The 17,038-nt window shown below is 40.9% G+C and overlaps 1 protein-coding gene and 1 long non-coding RNA gene across 5 annotated transcripts; both read right to left on the bottom strand.

Annotated features, from left to right (window-relative positions):
* Positions 1 to 5,555: 5,555 nt before the first annotated feature.
* On the bottom strand, positions 5,556 to 6,259 carry LOC111271868 (uncharacterized). Its single transcript, XM_022852885.2, has 2 exons — positions 6,152 to 6,259; positions 5,556 to 5,982 (listed from the first exon to the last, which is right to left on the bottom strand). The coding sequence occupies exons 1-2, from the start codon at positions 6,164 to 6,166 to the stop codon at positions 5,665 to 5,667; spliced, it is 333 nt and encodes a 110-aa protein (XP_022708620.2). The 5' UTR covers positions 6,167 to 6,259; the 3' UTR covers positions 5,556 to 5,664.
* A 1,773-nt stretch (positions 6,260 to 8,032) lies between these two features.
* On the bottom strand, positions 8,033 to 15,888 carry LOC111271880 (uncharacterized). 4 transcript variants are annotated; one of them, XR_015315529.1, is made up of 3 exons: positions 15,776 to 15,864; positions 13,311 to 13,513; positions 8,033 to 8,468 (listed from the first exon to the last, which is right to left on the bottom strand). It is a non-coding gene; the product is annotated as an uncharacterized LOC111271880 (long non-coding RNA). The 4 variants fall into 4 exon arrangements; XR_015315522.1 differs by having other exon boundaries at positions 8,033 to 8,446; XR_002687193.2 differs by lacking the exon at positions 15,776 to 15,864 and adding an exon at positions 15,338 to 15,759 and having other exon boundaries at positions 8,033 to 8,446.
* Between the last annotated feature and the right edge of the window lie 1,150 nt (positions 15,889 to 17,038).

Raw genomic sequence — 17,038 nt, 5'->3', positions numbered from 1 at the left:
CTAGAATAAGGCAGAAGTGAGAATAGGCCAACAATATGTACTTCTTACGACTTGCTGATAGGTCGTCAGTCGAACCACTTTCTTGGCGGTGAATATTTCTATCTATTAAATGTCGATAGAAGATCCTCTATATTGATTTTGGCCCGTCTACTAGACGCAATTCAATAGATCCTGAAACCGGTCGCACCGATAGTCTGCCCGTAGCTCGTGGATCATTTCGATGCAAAGACCTACGATCAGAGTTGGAAATTTTGCCGAATGCTGGGTTCATTTCCGGACATCAAATCATTGCTTAGAATGGTTAGACGGTGTCTCTTGGACCGAGGCGCAAAATGGCTTTCGGTTGAAACCATTGTTTCTTGGCTAGGATAAAGTCCTGCACTTGAAAATATTCTCCAAAACATTACTCAGTAAAAGCCTAGCTACTTACTATGCTTACGCCGTTATCTTCTATCAGTATGCTTGCTTTCAGCACTGCCAAACCTATGTAGCGCTGGCTCAAGGCTTTGCGAACTTCAACTAATTGGAACGTGACCTCTAGTCCTTCTAGCAAGGCTAATATCCGAAAGACAGTAAAAGTACGGATACGTGACACCACATAATACACAATTGAAATGTATATATTTTTGTTACTTCGATAATGCATTACTTTAACTTCCGTGCCTAATACATATGCTGTACTCAGGTATAAACTATCTGCAACAGTATTAGTAAAATGATGTTAGTTCCGGATAACTCTACGATCTCTACCCTGTGATCTAACTATGATGGGCAATGTTGCTGCTGAACAGATTGCGAATTAGGTATCCACTTGTCTCAGGGAATCAACGATAGATGCTTATATATTATTCGTTTTGCCGATCTTGGCGGTCCAAGTAACTCCAGGCCTACCTATCAACTAGGGGTCCTATCTTAATTCTTAAACTACAAAAAATAAGTGATTTTGAAAGGGCGGATTCGGGCGATGTCTCAATACGCATCAAACTATAACAGCTTTGTTATATCAAACTAACACGTTCATTAAATGCGTGCACCATGTATGCACGTAGCTAATTTATACGCATAATGTATGCGCTATAGCGACTCGAGAAGAACCATCTGGGGATTTGTTTCAAACTGAATTGTATATAAGGATAAAACGCACGAGTCTCTTGGTGAATTCAATAACACCTCTTAAAGGCTACAGTTAATTAGTCTCAGCTTGCACTTGTCATTGAGGGGGTTAGCTCTTAAATTTAGTAGAAACTCTCACGATGTGTTAAGATCTTTGGCGGCGTTGTGCCGTCTACAATCAAACGGCTTCTGAAAGAAAAGGCAGTAGAATACCCCATGGAGCCCCGTGGAGGTCGCATAGTCTGAATAGCTAAATCCGTATTTTCACTGCATCTATATAATAATTACAAACAACTATGGCTGTTGGAAAAGGAAAAATGGAAAACAACCGGGAAAAAAGTACTAGCTACCGGGTGTGCTGATGTGGCTATACTGCCTCCCATCAATTGGCTAGGGGAATCCAAAATACTAAAGCAATACCAAAGATGTGGCCACCAGCAGAATCACACAGCGGTTCTTCATATTATTCAACTCTTTCAAAAATGTCTAATAGTTACCACTTCGTGACTCTTCGACCTTGGTTCAAACTTGGCCAAGATTATTTTTTCATCCAGACCTTTCCACCGAGAAAATCCAGACCCCTCTATTCATAGAGCCGCATGAAGGAAAAACGAATATCCACTCATTTTAATTCATGCACTTAATATCTATAAATTAAAAACTATGGCTATTATTAGGTTCCGCATTCAACTTTATACTTTACCTACCTAAGTGCAATTTCATTTCGTAGGCTCATAGGGGGCTTGTTGTAAAGGCGCACGTTTAGTTCTGGTTCAACATACTAAACGTGTGAAACAGTCGACAGTTTTCGAGCGCTGCTATTCTAAATTAAGTACGCGTCCACATACAAGGTGTCCACGCTGCTTCACAGCTAAATGCTTCAAGAACCCCTTAGGTTTACGTGGACAGTTTCAGACATAGAACACATTAGCATATTATACTATGGTATATGATCCTTTCTATACAAGCATATATAGATAAAGGTGACACTATGAACCTTAATATTCCGTAATGTAGGTTTGAAGATTCGATAGACTATGTACACGACAAACTAGCGTTTCATTTATTTGTTCAGCCATCCATTTGGTGTATGACATACACGCTAGCGTGCCAGGACTAGGTCAGAAAACCTCAGTATTACTTCAAGTGGCTAGGATATAGGCCGCAGTTAATTTCCCTGCATATATGAATAAATTTGGTCCAGATTATTGGCCTGATCTGCTAACGAATCAAATACGGCCGCGTTTGTTGACGGCGTGTGTAAGAATCCTACAAGTGGCGCTTGGGTTAGTATATTAAAATTAAGTTGCAAACGATCCAACGCGATATTAGACATTCAGATAGAGCTCAGAATTCGTCATAATATCGGAACTGCATTGTCGAGTTTGCATAAGTAGTCAAACACCTGTTACTCGGGTTCTAAGCGGGATTAGTACACGTATCATTGCGTTAGCTAACTATAAAGACATATTTGAGGTGGTCATGTTTCTTTTTATACCTCGCCGCTGATAGTTTTTGCGATTTCCTGATACGGACATATAGCTTAGGCAATCATAAATAAATAACTTTGATTTAAGAAAAATACTCACTCTCATTCGCGTTTATAAATACTTTAAGCTTAGCATTAGGAAAATTACGATGTCCTATTTTTACTTGGTAAGCTGTGGTGACGACTCGGTCTTCCGCTTCAGGTTTCCGGACCGCTTTTAGTGCAAAACCTATTTAGGACCGATTTATTCACAGCAAGCAAAAGTGGCCTTAGATAATAGAAATTGTTAAAGGCATTTCGATGGTCGCACGATTTGAAAAGACAAAAACCGCGAAGAACCTTTTGCCACACTTATTAAGGGACAAAGGGAGCTGGATAATCTGTCTTGTCGTTTTTTCTCCTGCAGGAAAAGATCGATTAGAAATTTCGACACTATCAAATATTCACAATTTTCAGATCAGAAATTCTACGACTTTTTTTCCTTTCAAGGATTAGGCCTATATGGGACGCCTAAGTATTTTTTTTTTTTTCGCAATATGCTTTTTGATGAAGGCTAAAGAAGCAAACTGACCAGTTTATTATTCAATATTAGTTTCGCCTGGCCCAAAGTTATATTGCTTGACGGCAAATTAAACAAACGGTACGTTTTACAGAAGGCACCATATTGCACGTTTACGATAAGGGCTATGAGATAGACGACGAGCTAGCTAAATATATAGGCCATTGTATTTCGAGCATATATGACTAATGTTAATTCTAAGAGCTAAACGGCCTCAGAGTACAGTTGAGCCTAATAGGAATCAGTATAGATCTATATAAAACGAACGTGCCATATCTTTCGTATTCATTGTACCGCATGCCATCGTTGTCAACAACGCATTATACGTGGTTACTTTTAAGAGAAATTTAATCAACTCATTGGCACAACCTATATTATCACGGTCACGGATAATCGTGAATAATTATTTAAGCGGTCACGTTAGCTTTGCATATGCTTATCGTTACTGTTCCTCCTCATTTGAATAAACTGCAATTTTCGGATGTGCCGGTAGCCGTACCATTCAAAGCCCGGCGTCACACTACGAACTTCACGTAAACTTATAATAAAACAGTTATAACTTTTTATCAGCTTAGGCTGTGAGAAATTATTGAAGAAACATCATCTTTTATAACCAAAGTCGCGTTTTTTGTTCTATGAAGAAACGCTTTTTCCCATTACTTCTTTTAAATGGCTCATTTAGTCTTGACGACTCGGGCATAATTGAGTGGGTCTATATGGGCCGACGACATTGGTGTATTCAATTGGTACTTTTTCTGAAGTGAATGTGGGTTAGTTAGTCCGTTTAAAGTAAATAGTAGAAGAATCTTTGTCAAATCTACTGGTATTCTTCTTCTTCATTAACACCGATCGTTTTCAACGATAGCGGTAAGTAAAGGTTGGCTTAGTTCCATTTTCCCATATATATATTCGAATACACATCAACTGCGCCACGCTCAAAGATAAAAGCTACTTCACAGCGATGAAAACGGATTATCGAATTGAGCCATAAAGATGGGGTGGTCAGAAAAAGGCATTTGGATGTATTTGCGAGTTCTAAAACAAGCCTCAAGACCGAACGCATCGAGTATAGGAAACAGCTACGAAAAGAAAGACAGTAACAAAGCTAGTATCTGCTGTTAGCGTCGCCTGCGAACGTAAGGCCAATAGAAATAGCTCCAATAGAGGCAAGGACAACCACAGTCTAAAATAGACGATTGACGATTAGTATATGCAGCGCAAACGTAGAAGCAGAAGGCTTTGAAATTCTTCTGCTTATGTGTCACGCGCTAGTAATTCTAGCTCGATTATATGGATCTTCAGATCATAGACGGGATAAATATCAGGTCTCTACGACACCAAAGAAGGAAAAAAGAGAAACCGACGCGTCTACAAGGGCCCTCCGAAGGTCAATATTTTTGTTTCACGACACCTTTTACTTAATACGTCTTGTAGCCAGATGTGAAAGTTAAGTGAACAGGGTAAAAGAAATGAAAGACTTCCTGCAAATTGCTACGATTTAGGCGCGGCCAGCGAAACTCTTTAATTTAATTTAAAAATCTTTAATTTATGATTGTTATGAACGACTGGTTTAACCAGTACAGCTTAAGGCGCCGTAACGTTTTCCAGATCATATCTGGCTTTGCACAGTAAAATATTCAGACTTTTCAATAGCTCCGTAATGTAAATACCTAAACGTCACTCCTTGTGCTCAGTCGTATGACGGAACGTCTAACAGCGGAATCCGACGTAAAACCTGAATTGGTGAGCCAGCTGGAACCCAAAAGTTGCAATGTTTTTGTTACTGGAATTCAAGCATCAAATAACGACATACTTCTACCTAATAAGCGATTTCTTAATCGCAGATATCGAGGATAAAGGGGAAATATACGAAATCATATCACTGCCCTCAACTTATTGAATCTATATTAAAAATGCTATGCTTCTATGGTAGGCGTTATATTTCTGCATTGCACAAACTTACAAGAATGGGTCACTTTTGTTCGCGCCAATGGACTGGCAGATTCCAGGAAGTATACAAATTAGCCAAATCATATGACAAGTTCTTATTATCCCTTTACTCCATTTATTACTAACGGCTAGCAGTCATTCATTTGATAAAACCAGGGCCAGTCAATTCAAAGTAGGAGGCGCTTTGAGATACTGGTTGCACAGTGAATCATGTATATGTGACGACCTTTTTACGATGTGGCAGCCTGTAGTATAGTTAAACGAAGTATATCGTATAAAGTTTTAAGATCTGTATGCTCAACGATACATACAGAGTATTTATGCTCGCACAATAAAAATACACAGAGCTATTCCAAAGTCCCGCTTTTTTGTTTTGGTAAGATTTATGAATGCACAAACGACTCCGCTCATTGACTTGTGGCTGAATTGAACGAAACACACAAGTGACCTTTACATGTCCACAATTTATTCTTTGGTTCGTTGACGGACAACAGTAACGGCTCATGGCACGAAGGTAAGGCATACAACATTACGCCTTTAGTTCGTTACGAGTTTACCAGAGCTTAGCTCCGTATCCGAATCCGCCGTACCCGTGAGCAAGGCCGATTCCGTGGCCGTAAGAAGCAAGGGGAGCTGCGTAGGCGAGAGCATGAACGGTCTTTCCAACGATGGCTCCGTGGTTAATGGCCGACGAGTAGCTGTGAGCACGCGCATAACCGGCGTGAACAGCGACGGGTGCAACGATGGGGGCGGTCTGCACAGCCAGGGGGGCGATGGGAGCAAATCCGTGTCCCGCATAGCCGAAGCCGTGTCCGGCCAAAAGACCTCCAGCAGAGGCAGCGGCAACGAGGCCGAAGAGAGCGACGAACGCCTGGAAGCAGGAAAAGTTGGCAATATATCCTCTGATGGCCGTTAATAACTGACTACAATTTTCAAAAATATATGCATTTTTGCGTCTGATCATCCCGAGGATAGACCATAAGCAACGAAATTCAATCAAACTCACTGTTAAAACAACTATAAGGAACATCTTCACTTACGAAGGAATGGGGCATGTTGATTAAGTGGCTGACTCTCGATTCTCTTGCCACGGTGTCTCGACGCTTATATACATTGCTGGGGAGAGGGCCATTGGGTGAGGCCCTGGAATTTATAGTAACAGTTATTGTACACAGATACGATGGGGCAAAGATATTATACGATTGCATTGTAATTATTTCTAATAATAATTTATATGGATGTATCGAACATGTACGAATATATTGCGCCGATAACAGTAGTAAAGTACGCATGCCACAGGTAATTTCTGTTGTGAATGTTACCGTTTGGAACCAGGTGAATGTCTGAACGGAGCTCAAACGAGATGGGCTTTGTCGCATCTCCTAGTTACATATAAAAGATACAACAAAGACGATAGAACGTCATGAAATCCTAACACAGAACGGAAGCTCAACCAGGAAGCAAAGCTGTATGCCACTTACTTTTTTAGTCTCTAAACCCAATTTGGCCAAACTTTCTTGAGGTAAAAGGAATTGCATTCGATATTAAACAGAATCGTGTTTTGAGATACAAATCGAGAAAAAATATGGCTCTAAAGATGACTCAACATATTTTCAAGATAATTTTGTGTCTGAGGGTACGGTAGAAAAATAGAATTTCTAATTACAAGGCGTTTTTCACCATGAATACGCCTAAATTTATAAAAAAAAAAACGGTTTATGCCAGACGTATACTCAACTCTGTGAAATTCGAATATGCATAGAAACCGAGAGTATTAAACCTATAACGAAAGCTTACTATATTTTCAATTGCTTCAGTTACTAACAGTAAACAGAGGGTTTCTGGTTATCCATTACAGAACCGGTAATGATTGAAGTACTATTCAACGCGAGCTCACATTTTGATATTAGTAGATTAAGAGGACCTCAGATGACCTCAGGAACTTAAGTATCTTATTCTATACCTCGAATAAATGTCCTATGTTCTACGGTATGTATAAATACAGTTGTGGTCGATGGTGTCTTCATGACGAAAAAGGCAAGCGAGGTCCCCCCTCCCCGTTTTTTTTTTACAATTGGAGAGATCTTAATCTACCTACAAACATTTCACTACGACATAGAGAAAAAAAACACGATCGAAAATAGACGTACAGAGATTTCTCGTCGCAGGGAAGGCAAGTTAATCGATTATTTTTATTGAGTTAGATGAAAAGATGAGCTGTAGTTATATGATTATCGATAGGCATATTTAGTCCTCTAAATATACTTCCCAGTGTCAGGTAACATGCTGCCCCAGTGACAGCTCGCTACTTAGGGTCGGCACTGATAACGAAAGTTGGCGTCTCCTTATGGACGTTACCCGGAGGAAAAAATGGGCAACTCTAAAAGGTACGCATAAGTCCATAGTTGAACCAGATCTGCATCTGGAACAGACCGTGATTTACGTTTGGTAGGAGTGAAAAGGGCTTTACAAACGTAATTGAAGACCACAACGATCCGTAACTATCTCAACAAAGGCCCGTTCGTATGGAATGAACAAGGCTGTCCAACAGAACGTACGCAATAGGCGAGGCTAATACTTATACCATTGCGCTTACAGACTACTAGTCCTTCGGATTACTGGCAAGTAAACGTAGGAATCGTGCATACAATAGTGAAGCGGCTGGCTCAAAACCTGGCTAACAAAAACAAATTATTCAATATCAGATCAGAAGATTCTTAGCGAGAATATGGTTGAAAAATAGGAGAAGATAAAGTCCTACAACCTAAAATTACTTAATTAAGCATTAATTGAAAATAAACGGAAGTTCTCTAAGCGATAAAATCTCGAAGACAAAGTATTACAGATTCAGAAAAAAAAAAGATAAAATACCTACAAAAAAATGCATAGCATGCTATCTTCAACTAAGTATTTGATTGAAACATGGTTTGCCTTTACTGATGTGAACGACTACTTTTATTTTACATCTTATTGATCTCTTTGGCTAGTCTCAGTCAGTAACCTATAACATGACGTGGACGACGACGATATAATAGACGACCTTAAGATTCTAATCCGAATCCATCATGCCCGCGAACCAAGCCAATTCCGTGGATGTAAGTGGGCAGCGTGGACAACAGGGTGTACGACGATTGTTATCAACGAGGGCTCAGTCTAAAGGCTTACAAACAGCTGTGCCAGTGGGGACAGTTAACGTGAACAGCTATAGGGGCAATTACAAGAGCAACCTCGTGACCAGTCACGGTGAGACCGCGTCTGCCATAGTCGACGCTGGCCTAAACACCTCCAGGGGAAGCGGCCGCGGAGGGAATGAGGCTGGAGAGGGCCACAACAGCCTGAAAAAAAAAGATGGAAAATCTAAAAGATAAAACTTATGTCAATAATTAATAGGAAATCTAAAATAGCCATACATACTCATCGTCATCCGAAGCTTAATGGCTAAAATATAAAGTTTATTCATCTCAGTCAGATTCGTACTTAACAATGCCGTAGATTAGATTAATATCTGCACATCTGACGACTATTTGTCACAATGGAATCAAAAACAATTATGCAAATCACTACGGTAATTTAAATATAATAATATATCTTTAAATACGTAGCCTATTGTGGGGATTCGTTACAGGTGACTTAGTAAAACTGCTATCCGTCTATGGAAAACTCCATAGAATGCTCGCAACCGACTGATCTATCCTATCTAGTCTTACTCTAATTTAACCTTGCTAATGGATCAAGGGGATTGTATCAGAGAACAGCAGTTCAACATAAAACAACATTAGAAGCGAAGCTGATTTAAACCGTTTCTAGTTTTATTGACTAACAGACGAAAAATTGCGTAGACCCTATAGATGTAGCCTTTCAAGTAGAATCAGATTTCTAGCCCTTCCTTGTACATTGAGTTCCGCAATTAAAGGCCCTTGCTTCATATCTTTGTCTAATTTCCGTTATTTTTGAAACGATCACCGGAAACTCGTTTGTTTCTTATTTCCTGATGGCAGTAGCGGCAGCAGCTGCCCTATCGGCTCCATTCGCCGCAGAACAACTCGGTATAAGGAAAAGTTCCACACAGGGACTTCTGATATTTGTTAAGAATCAAGTTATTGCGCTGCGCCGTTTTTCAATTACCGTAACGTGTCTCTCTTGCCATCTTGGTCTACAAACAGAACCGATACAACACAAAAATAAAAACAATCCTGTTTCATTGTAGTACATGGATTTTTTTCCGACTTTAATTTACAACCGTCAAAGCGTCATTTCTTCATCTTAATAGTCCACAGTGTTTTTTAGTAAATATTCTATGACTGCTACTGCAGCAGGCAGATCTTAGCATTGTAGCGCAAACTGAATAATATCTTCTTTGTATTCGGAAAGGACGGGTTCAGTTACACAAATCATTGTTCAAGACTAAACAAAATTAATTGAAGAAGAACATAGAATTATAGCAATCGACTATTTTAAAAAGGCAACATATACAATAACGCTCTACACTCCTTTTGTTTGCAGGTCGAGGTGAGTCGACAGTTGTTATCAGATCATTCAGACGCATAATCACACTCAGGATGCCACGTCGATTGCTGGACACTGCGGATATCCTTGGAGAACAAGCAATACAAGAAAAAACCAACAATCCGCGCAGGTCATATTTGTAGCCAATAGAGGGGAAAAAGTCAGCGGGTAAATGTGGCTTACGTTAGCTAGTCTAGTGTATAGAATAATCTGGATCAATTAAGATAGAGTTGATGTCGTTTGCTTGTAACCTGCATGAAAGCCATAACACATTTGGATAAAATTTTTTGCAAATGTAGACAGAGATACCTTTCCCAAGGTGCTCGTCCAATAAAATATGCAGTCACCTCTCTTTGCGCCTTCTTGATACACCTTCTAGCCCGTTCAATCCAATTGCGTCTATCGCGCTTTTGCCTTATAGAAATGTTCTTTGTATTCCTCGAAAAACTCATACAGGCTAGAAAACAGTTTTGACAATCGATTTCATGTAACTTGATAATTTTGAGGAGGGGCTTGTTCGGCGTGAAAATGTCAAGTGGCCTTCGTTGCGTAGGGGGACAAGCCTTTTGCTTTCTCCGGAACTGGTGATTTTAGAAGGAACTGAGCTTCTTCCAGTGCAACTAATGGAAAATGAATAAAGGTCCGGTACGGTAAACAATATGGCAACACCTGTGCCTATTTATCACGAACACCCTGTATAGTTTCTAAAATGACATTTTATCTTTCCATTCGAGCGAATGACAGGCCTGCCTTAGTCTGATATTTGTCAGAAACCCCTTATCTTTGGAGGGGTTTAGCAGATTTAGTTGGCGCCATTGTGGTGACAACGAAGACAACGGTACCTTTAATTCGTCCGGTTCGAGCGGTAAATGTGTGGCAAACAAATGACTGGCGACACTCCCAATGTTCGCGGCGTTTTTTATTCCTTTTTTTGGCCTACAAGGTGATGATCTGACGGTGCTGGGTCGGGGAGAAACCGGGAGGAATATGAGAGGTGGATGGTCTTTCGCTGCGTATGTTAGCCATAAACGTTGTGTATTTGCGCGCATGGATATGTCACCTTTATGACCCAATAAACCCTTTCATCTCTTGCCTCTTAGGTGACAGCCACGAAAGATGTGCGTCGGGATGTATCGCGAACGGAGAATTGGGAAGAACGAGGAAGATAGCTTTGATAACTCGAATAAGATAGAGCCGGCAGCTACGAAAGGGCAATGCCGTGCGATCTGCTGTGAGCAAGTACTCCGTGCATATATGCACTGTGTACAGGTGTGCGCACAACGATGACGTCCTCGTGTCGAAGCCGTGTCATGACTTTCCACCCCCTCAATAATTCTTCTGTGGGAAGGGCTACCTCCAACCCCGTTTACGGTCGTGAGGAGTCCGTCGTCCGCTTCTATTGGTCATACTGCTCCAAGAATGAAACTTCTTACTCTGAGGTTTTCTCGCCTGCTATAACTTCCTTCTTAGCTTAATGGCCAAACGTTGCCTCGGGGCAGGCGACAGGAAGCAGCCGCTTCCCAGGTAGGATCGGTTGGTCGGACAGACAACCGGATAAGGTACCCACACGTGGCCTCATACCGGTGGCAGCAGCAGGCTCAACGACTAGGCAACGCATGGCTGCCGGTAACCGGGTCCTGATTGTGACGAGCGGCAGCGCATGAAGCGGACTCCAATCATGAGCACTGCAGCAAACAGTTTTTGAGTAGTATTGGGCAACGATAGAGCAGAGGTGTCTGTTTCGAGTGTTCGACTACTACCTACTTTGAGCGCCAGTTAGCTATAGCTGAGTTTGCCCCACAGCCAACACTCGGGGCTGTCGCCCATCCACTAGAGAGGGGTCATAGAAAGTGCGACAGCAACCGCAACGAGCAAGACGAATCGAACTACGTCTAATAACAGAACCGCTTGTAACCTCCCGTTTTGGGCGACGGTCATCGTGAAAGTCGGCTTTGCGCTCGTTACTTTCGTAATGATTGCAGCTTCGTCATGCCTCATGAGTCCCCATGTTTCAGCTTCGGTCTTTCTTTTGTTTTTTGCTTGGTTTAGAGTACGAAGAATGGCGTCGTACATGACAATGACTTAGATGACCATTCTTCTGGTCAAAACTTAGCGGACGTCCATTCTATAACGCATTTTACATGCTAGCGTTATGCTCAGACGTATATCGTATACTTGTTTACACTATAGACAGCCATTCAGTAATCGAGTCGATCTATCTTCGCAGTGGATGGCCGCACCGCATAGATTGTAAACAATGCTTGCTCTGTTGAAGCTATTTTCACGTTGATGTTTTTGGTCACAAACAACTTAAACACGCTTGACAGTATGGTATCACGATGCATGGTAATCGATCCGTAAACTGGTATTAATTATATGAAAATACTGCGTTGGAGACATAGGTATTTTTTATATTATGACCTACGTATCAATGCGGTATATAACTTTAGATAGAATATAACGATGTGAGACTCATTGACAATAGACGAATTAATAAGCGTAGATTTTTGCTGATTTAGATTCTCTTATTACCACCGGGACAGAATAAACACCCTGTTAACGATACGATTCCGTTTACGCTACGCTAACGTACTGACGTCGGTTAAAAGTGTAGCAGCGTAGATATGTAAATGTACTTAGCTCGGCACATGTTTTTGGCTTTCGCTTGGATACCGAAATTGTTAATTTCATCGAACTGGTTAATTTAGTTAGTGCAGAAATCTATAGGTGGCCTATTTTCTTTAAGCAAACGGCGTACCTTTTTTTCCCACCAACCGAATTATCAATAAGTGTGTTAGAAAGCGATAACTTCATTTGCCTTGTCTATCCTTGGCTTTCAAAAAAACTTTTAAAAATTTCAGAGAAGACGAACTTTCAAAAAAACCGCACAGACGAGGCTGGCGGGTTAGGAAAATGATACAGATGAATTCACAGAAAAATAGAACACGGCCTGATGATATAGCAAATTTTACTGATTGTTAAAGAAAAAAAAAACCGTAGAAATTACATCTTTTTGTCGCTTACAATAACGTAATGTTTTATTGCAAATAACAGATGGGGGTACATTCAGTCGTTGCTATGTCTAATCTAAAACTACGTAAGAGAGGCTAAGTGTTTTAATATCAGTTTTTGGATGCACAGTATCTCTCTCTCTCTCTATCTATGTATCTACGTGTCTCTCTCTCTCTCTCTCTCTCACACACACACACATAGACACTCATATACACATATACACAAACACACACACACACACACTAGATACACATACGCATACACACACACACACATACATATACACACAGCTATTACTATAACAGCAAAATGGTTAATTATTGGCGACACGGGGACAAGTAAATGGTCTACAGTTTCGAATGTCAACCATGTTAAAAAAAGGAAAACGAGACAACTAAGTGTAATAACAATAATAATAACAATACATGGTTTTCAGTTGCAAGTTCTGTGCGTCAAATAAATGCATCGTTGATAGATACGTTTTTTTCTTTTAAATGCCGTTTCAACTGATCCTAGATAATTATGAAATAATGATAATGGGCCTGGGCGAGCATACATTTGATTCTAATTTTTGGCTAAAACACTAAAAATAGCAACATCATAGATCGTCATAAAGTTGCCGTAACAACAACAACAATGATAACAGTATCATCAGCATAGTAACAACAACAAAAAACTTACCATCATTGTTAAATTATTCAGTGCCAGTTATAGTTGGCACGGTGGCCAATGGCAGCTTCAGCTAGCGGCTGTAATAGAAACAAGATTGTAGCATTTGCCGGCCTTGGGGTGAGCTTCCAGTTTCGTTTCTGTCTGTCGCCTGTTGCTATTCCCGTCGTTATTGCTACCACTGATATCAGTGCGTTATAGCGTTGTTGACGCCACTGTTGAAACGATCACTACGGTTACTAGTATTATCTGTGTGGAGCGCCGACTTGTATTAAACGTGCGCCCCTAATATTGGCTAAGTAAGCAAGGTTGACATATATCCGTAGTCAGATTTCAACCAGGATTTATTAGGACATAGAATTGGATAGGCTTCCTTCCAGGGCGACTACCTTCGCATAGGCAGCGTTCTGGTGAGCTCAATTAGGCCGTGAGTACGATTCACAACTCAGAAACACCCCGTCCTATAGACGATATTCGTTGTAAGCATAGTCGCAAGCACTGTTCCCAATTGACAAGCCTCCTTATCCCACTATTCATTTATAACGGCGTGTATGGTGCCAACTAACTGCCCGATAACGTTTATCAATTATATCTTCGCAGTTACATACAATACGATACAAACCACAGGTATCGCCATAGTCATAGCCAATGCGGTCTTTGTACGATTTTCTAACAAAAAGATTACTCATTTTTGTTATGTGACACATTAATTTTTTGTCGGATTTCAGTCAATTGTTACCAGGAATTGTAAAAGGTAATAGACAGCCAAACGTTGGATGCCCCTTGGTGGCTGGTATCACTCGCCTGTTTGTTGCTGCTGCTATTGTTGTTATATCACCGTAGCAATTATAATGCCATCGGCAATTATCATTGTTATGATATTTGTCTGAAATTCTAATCGGTATAAGTGAAAAGGCCGGACGAGAAGGCATGAATGGTATACGATATGAGCGCTTCGTTACATGCAGGCACGAGCACACATAGAGAGAATATCATACCTACCGTATGTGTTGGAGTCAATGAATAAAATAAGCTGCCAGTGAATAAGTAAGGCTTTACTTGTCTCAATGAATTTTTTTCCAAAAATGCCCCTTAAATCAGCAAATGTCATCGTCGACTTATCACATTCTGTCAGCTGTAAAACGCTCTAGGTTTGAGACTGCTGTGCTATGACAACTGGCAGAACTGAGCACACGTTGCAGGGCCTGCGTTATCCTGCGATGTTACATGCCGTACCGCGCAAGCTTAACAAGTGTCTCTGATAGAAATCGTAGCCGCAGTAGTCAATAAATAGTGTGAGATAAATGAGGCAGAAAAAAGAACAGGCTGCACAGTGTATACAACCGTCCTTGTAACGACCGTCAGATACAAATAATTACCTATTTTTAAAAAAGGAAGCATACAATTTAAAGCATGTACCATTTTTTTTTGGAAAAATTCCTCATTGACAAACCTGCAAGCTTTCCTACTACTCATAGCACGTGTTCAAATGAAAAGGAAATAGCATATTTTAGCAAAGGGAACCCACCAGCCACACACCGTTTATATGTGGCTTAAGATTTAACTGTAAATAATAGCAAAGTGGACTTCTATTGAATATACGTTGACTTTACTATATACCCCAGCTTTGCCCTTGATAAAGACCGCCTTTTGAAGAATGACCACTTTGTAAATAAGTCGACAAGGAGTCGAACTATTTAGTATAACGTAAAGGTCTTCTGGGGTAAAGGTACAGCTTCTGATAGCTCCTAGAGGTCATGTTCTGGTCTTATAGTGCATCTTAAAATTAAAAAGACCGTGTCACAATATATGGAGTGTAAATTCTATACTTATAATCCTGCTCTTTATAGTCATGCAAGCATTCGAATGCAGAATACTCCTACGGAACATAATAAAAACACGGGGTCTCTCAATGGTGTTCAATGCTTATATCAATAAATCGTCTAAATATCGTTCAATTTCCTGTCAAGAGTTTGTCAATTACGACTACTAAATCGGCGCAGAATTCAGAAAAATCAAAGATACACAATGGTACTTACAAAAACGTTCTTTCACCCATATGTATTCAATGTCATCAGGCCTGTTTACCTTATTCAGAACACATGTTGATCCTATTAAAAAAAATTTAATTGCCTACATTTACCCAGAATCATTGTCTGATATCGAACTCGCATCAAGCGGACCACTTTGTAAGGGGCCTATCTAAATCTATATTTGCAAAGAAGGTTAGAGATCACACGTAAGGATTTATCCACACCATTTAGAACGATGTGGTCGTGATCTACAATACCCCTAGTGTTTCTACCAGTTAGACGCTTGCTTTAGAATCTGTTTTTATAAAGCTCTTAATTCCGTTAGTTGCTAACGACAAAACGCAGCAAAACCTATTTAGCCTAATCTCTTGATCTCACAATTGCTCCCCCCTTCCCCCCTCCCCGCTCCATTTGCCTCGTATTATGCCCTTTCCACAAACTTACCTTGCCACCACACCAATGACATATCCTGTGAAACCGAGGCCGGGCCAGAAATCCGAGCCTGCACGTGACAGGGGCCACTGACTAAAAACGTCCGTCCGTTTGCTCCATGACATCGACAGGGTATGCACATACACGTACGTTCAATTTAATTGACAGCTTTAGTATGACCTTTGGATTCAAGGAAAAAGATCTACAAGAGAAGACTTTTTCATACCCGATGCTGTGAACTTTTCCGCCACCCGCCGACTTCATCGTGCCGCTTTTTTTGTTTGCGCGTTCATTTCAGTCCCGAAGTCACACATTATTCCTACTGCTTTCAGTTACTGAGCTGCTATTCAGTTTCAGGATGTTTCTACTGTTATCCTGTGTAACGTCGTTCGTTAATTGCCCTGCTGCGGGAGTTGCCCTTCTGTATGATACCCAAGGGAGGAAGGGATACGTAGACAGCAGTGATAGTAGAATTGTGCGTTTGACAACGCTGGTTTCTCTCGTGCCAAACGATTCTCGGGCGGCTTGTGAAAGCCGAGAAGCTGTCGCACAACATTGTTAATGTTAAGGCCAAAAAAGAGCGGATCCATCTCTTGCCCTTAAGCACCCTGTGGACACTGTAACAGAGCATTATCTTTGGAGACTTACAAACGGAATGTCTTGAGAGCAGTACAGGCCGATTAACTGGCGAGAGCGCAAGAATGAAAATAAGGAAAAATGAGAGAAAAAGAAGAAGAGCAAACGTACGTAGAACAGGCTGGGTTGTTGCACGTACGACATTGTCGTAGAGCTTCGGAAAGGAAAGGCTACAACAGCTGTCCAAAATTAGGAAACTTGGCACAGCTCAATTGGTGCCTGTGCGATTGGAGATCACTATCGCAGCGTTAGCCAAAAAGCAGAGGCCGTGGAGGACGAAGGGTATTAGAGAGAGAGCGAGAGAGAGAGAGAGAGAGGGCGTGGAAGCAAAACGAGATAAAAAGAACAGGAAAAGCAACCGGCCAGGCCTTGACTTCTATTGCTGCGAAGGTTGTCTGTAAGTAATTATGATGTATTATCTTGTGCGACGTAGGCTTATTCACATCAGAAAGTTATTCGTAGCCAATGTATACGGGTTGTCAGACTAGCAATAGCTGAACGACGCTTCTTCTAGATAGACAAACGATGTAATTCTCGGCTGACCGGCCGAGTGCTGCCCGCCGAAGTCGAGCAACCCAACCTGTAAAGACAGGCATTCTAACTGAGGGCGGGAGCTTGCCGCAGTTCAACAAGATAGAG

Source organism: Varroa jacobsoni, unplaced genomic scaffold (genome assembly GCF_002532875.2).
Source record: "Varroa jacobsoni isolate VJ856 unplaced genomic scaffold, vjacob_1.0 scaffold_181, whole genome shotgun sequence".
Taxonomy (NCBI): domain Eukaryota; kingdom Metazoa; phylum Arthropoda; class Arachnida; order Mesostigmata; family Varroidae; genus Varroa; species Varroa jacobsoni.
This window is presented reverse-complemented; position numbering and strand designations above follow the sequence as displayed.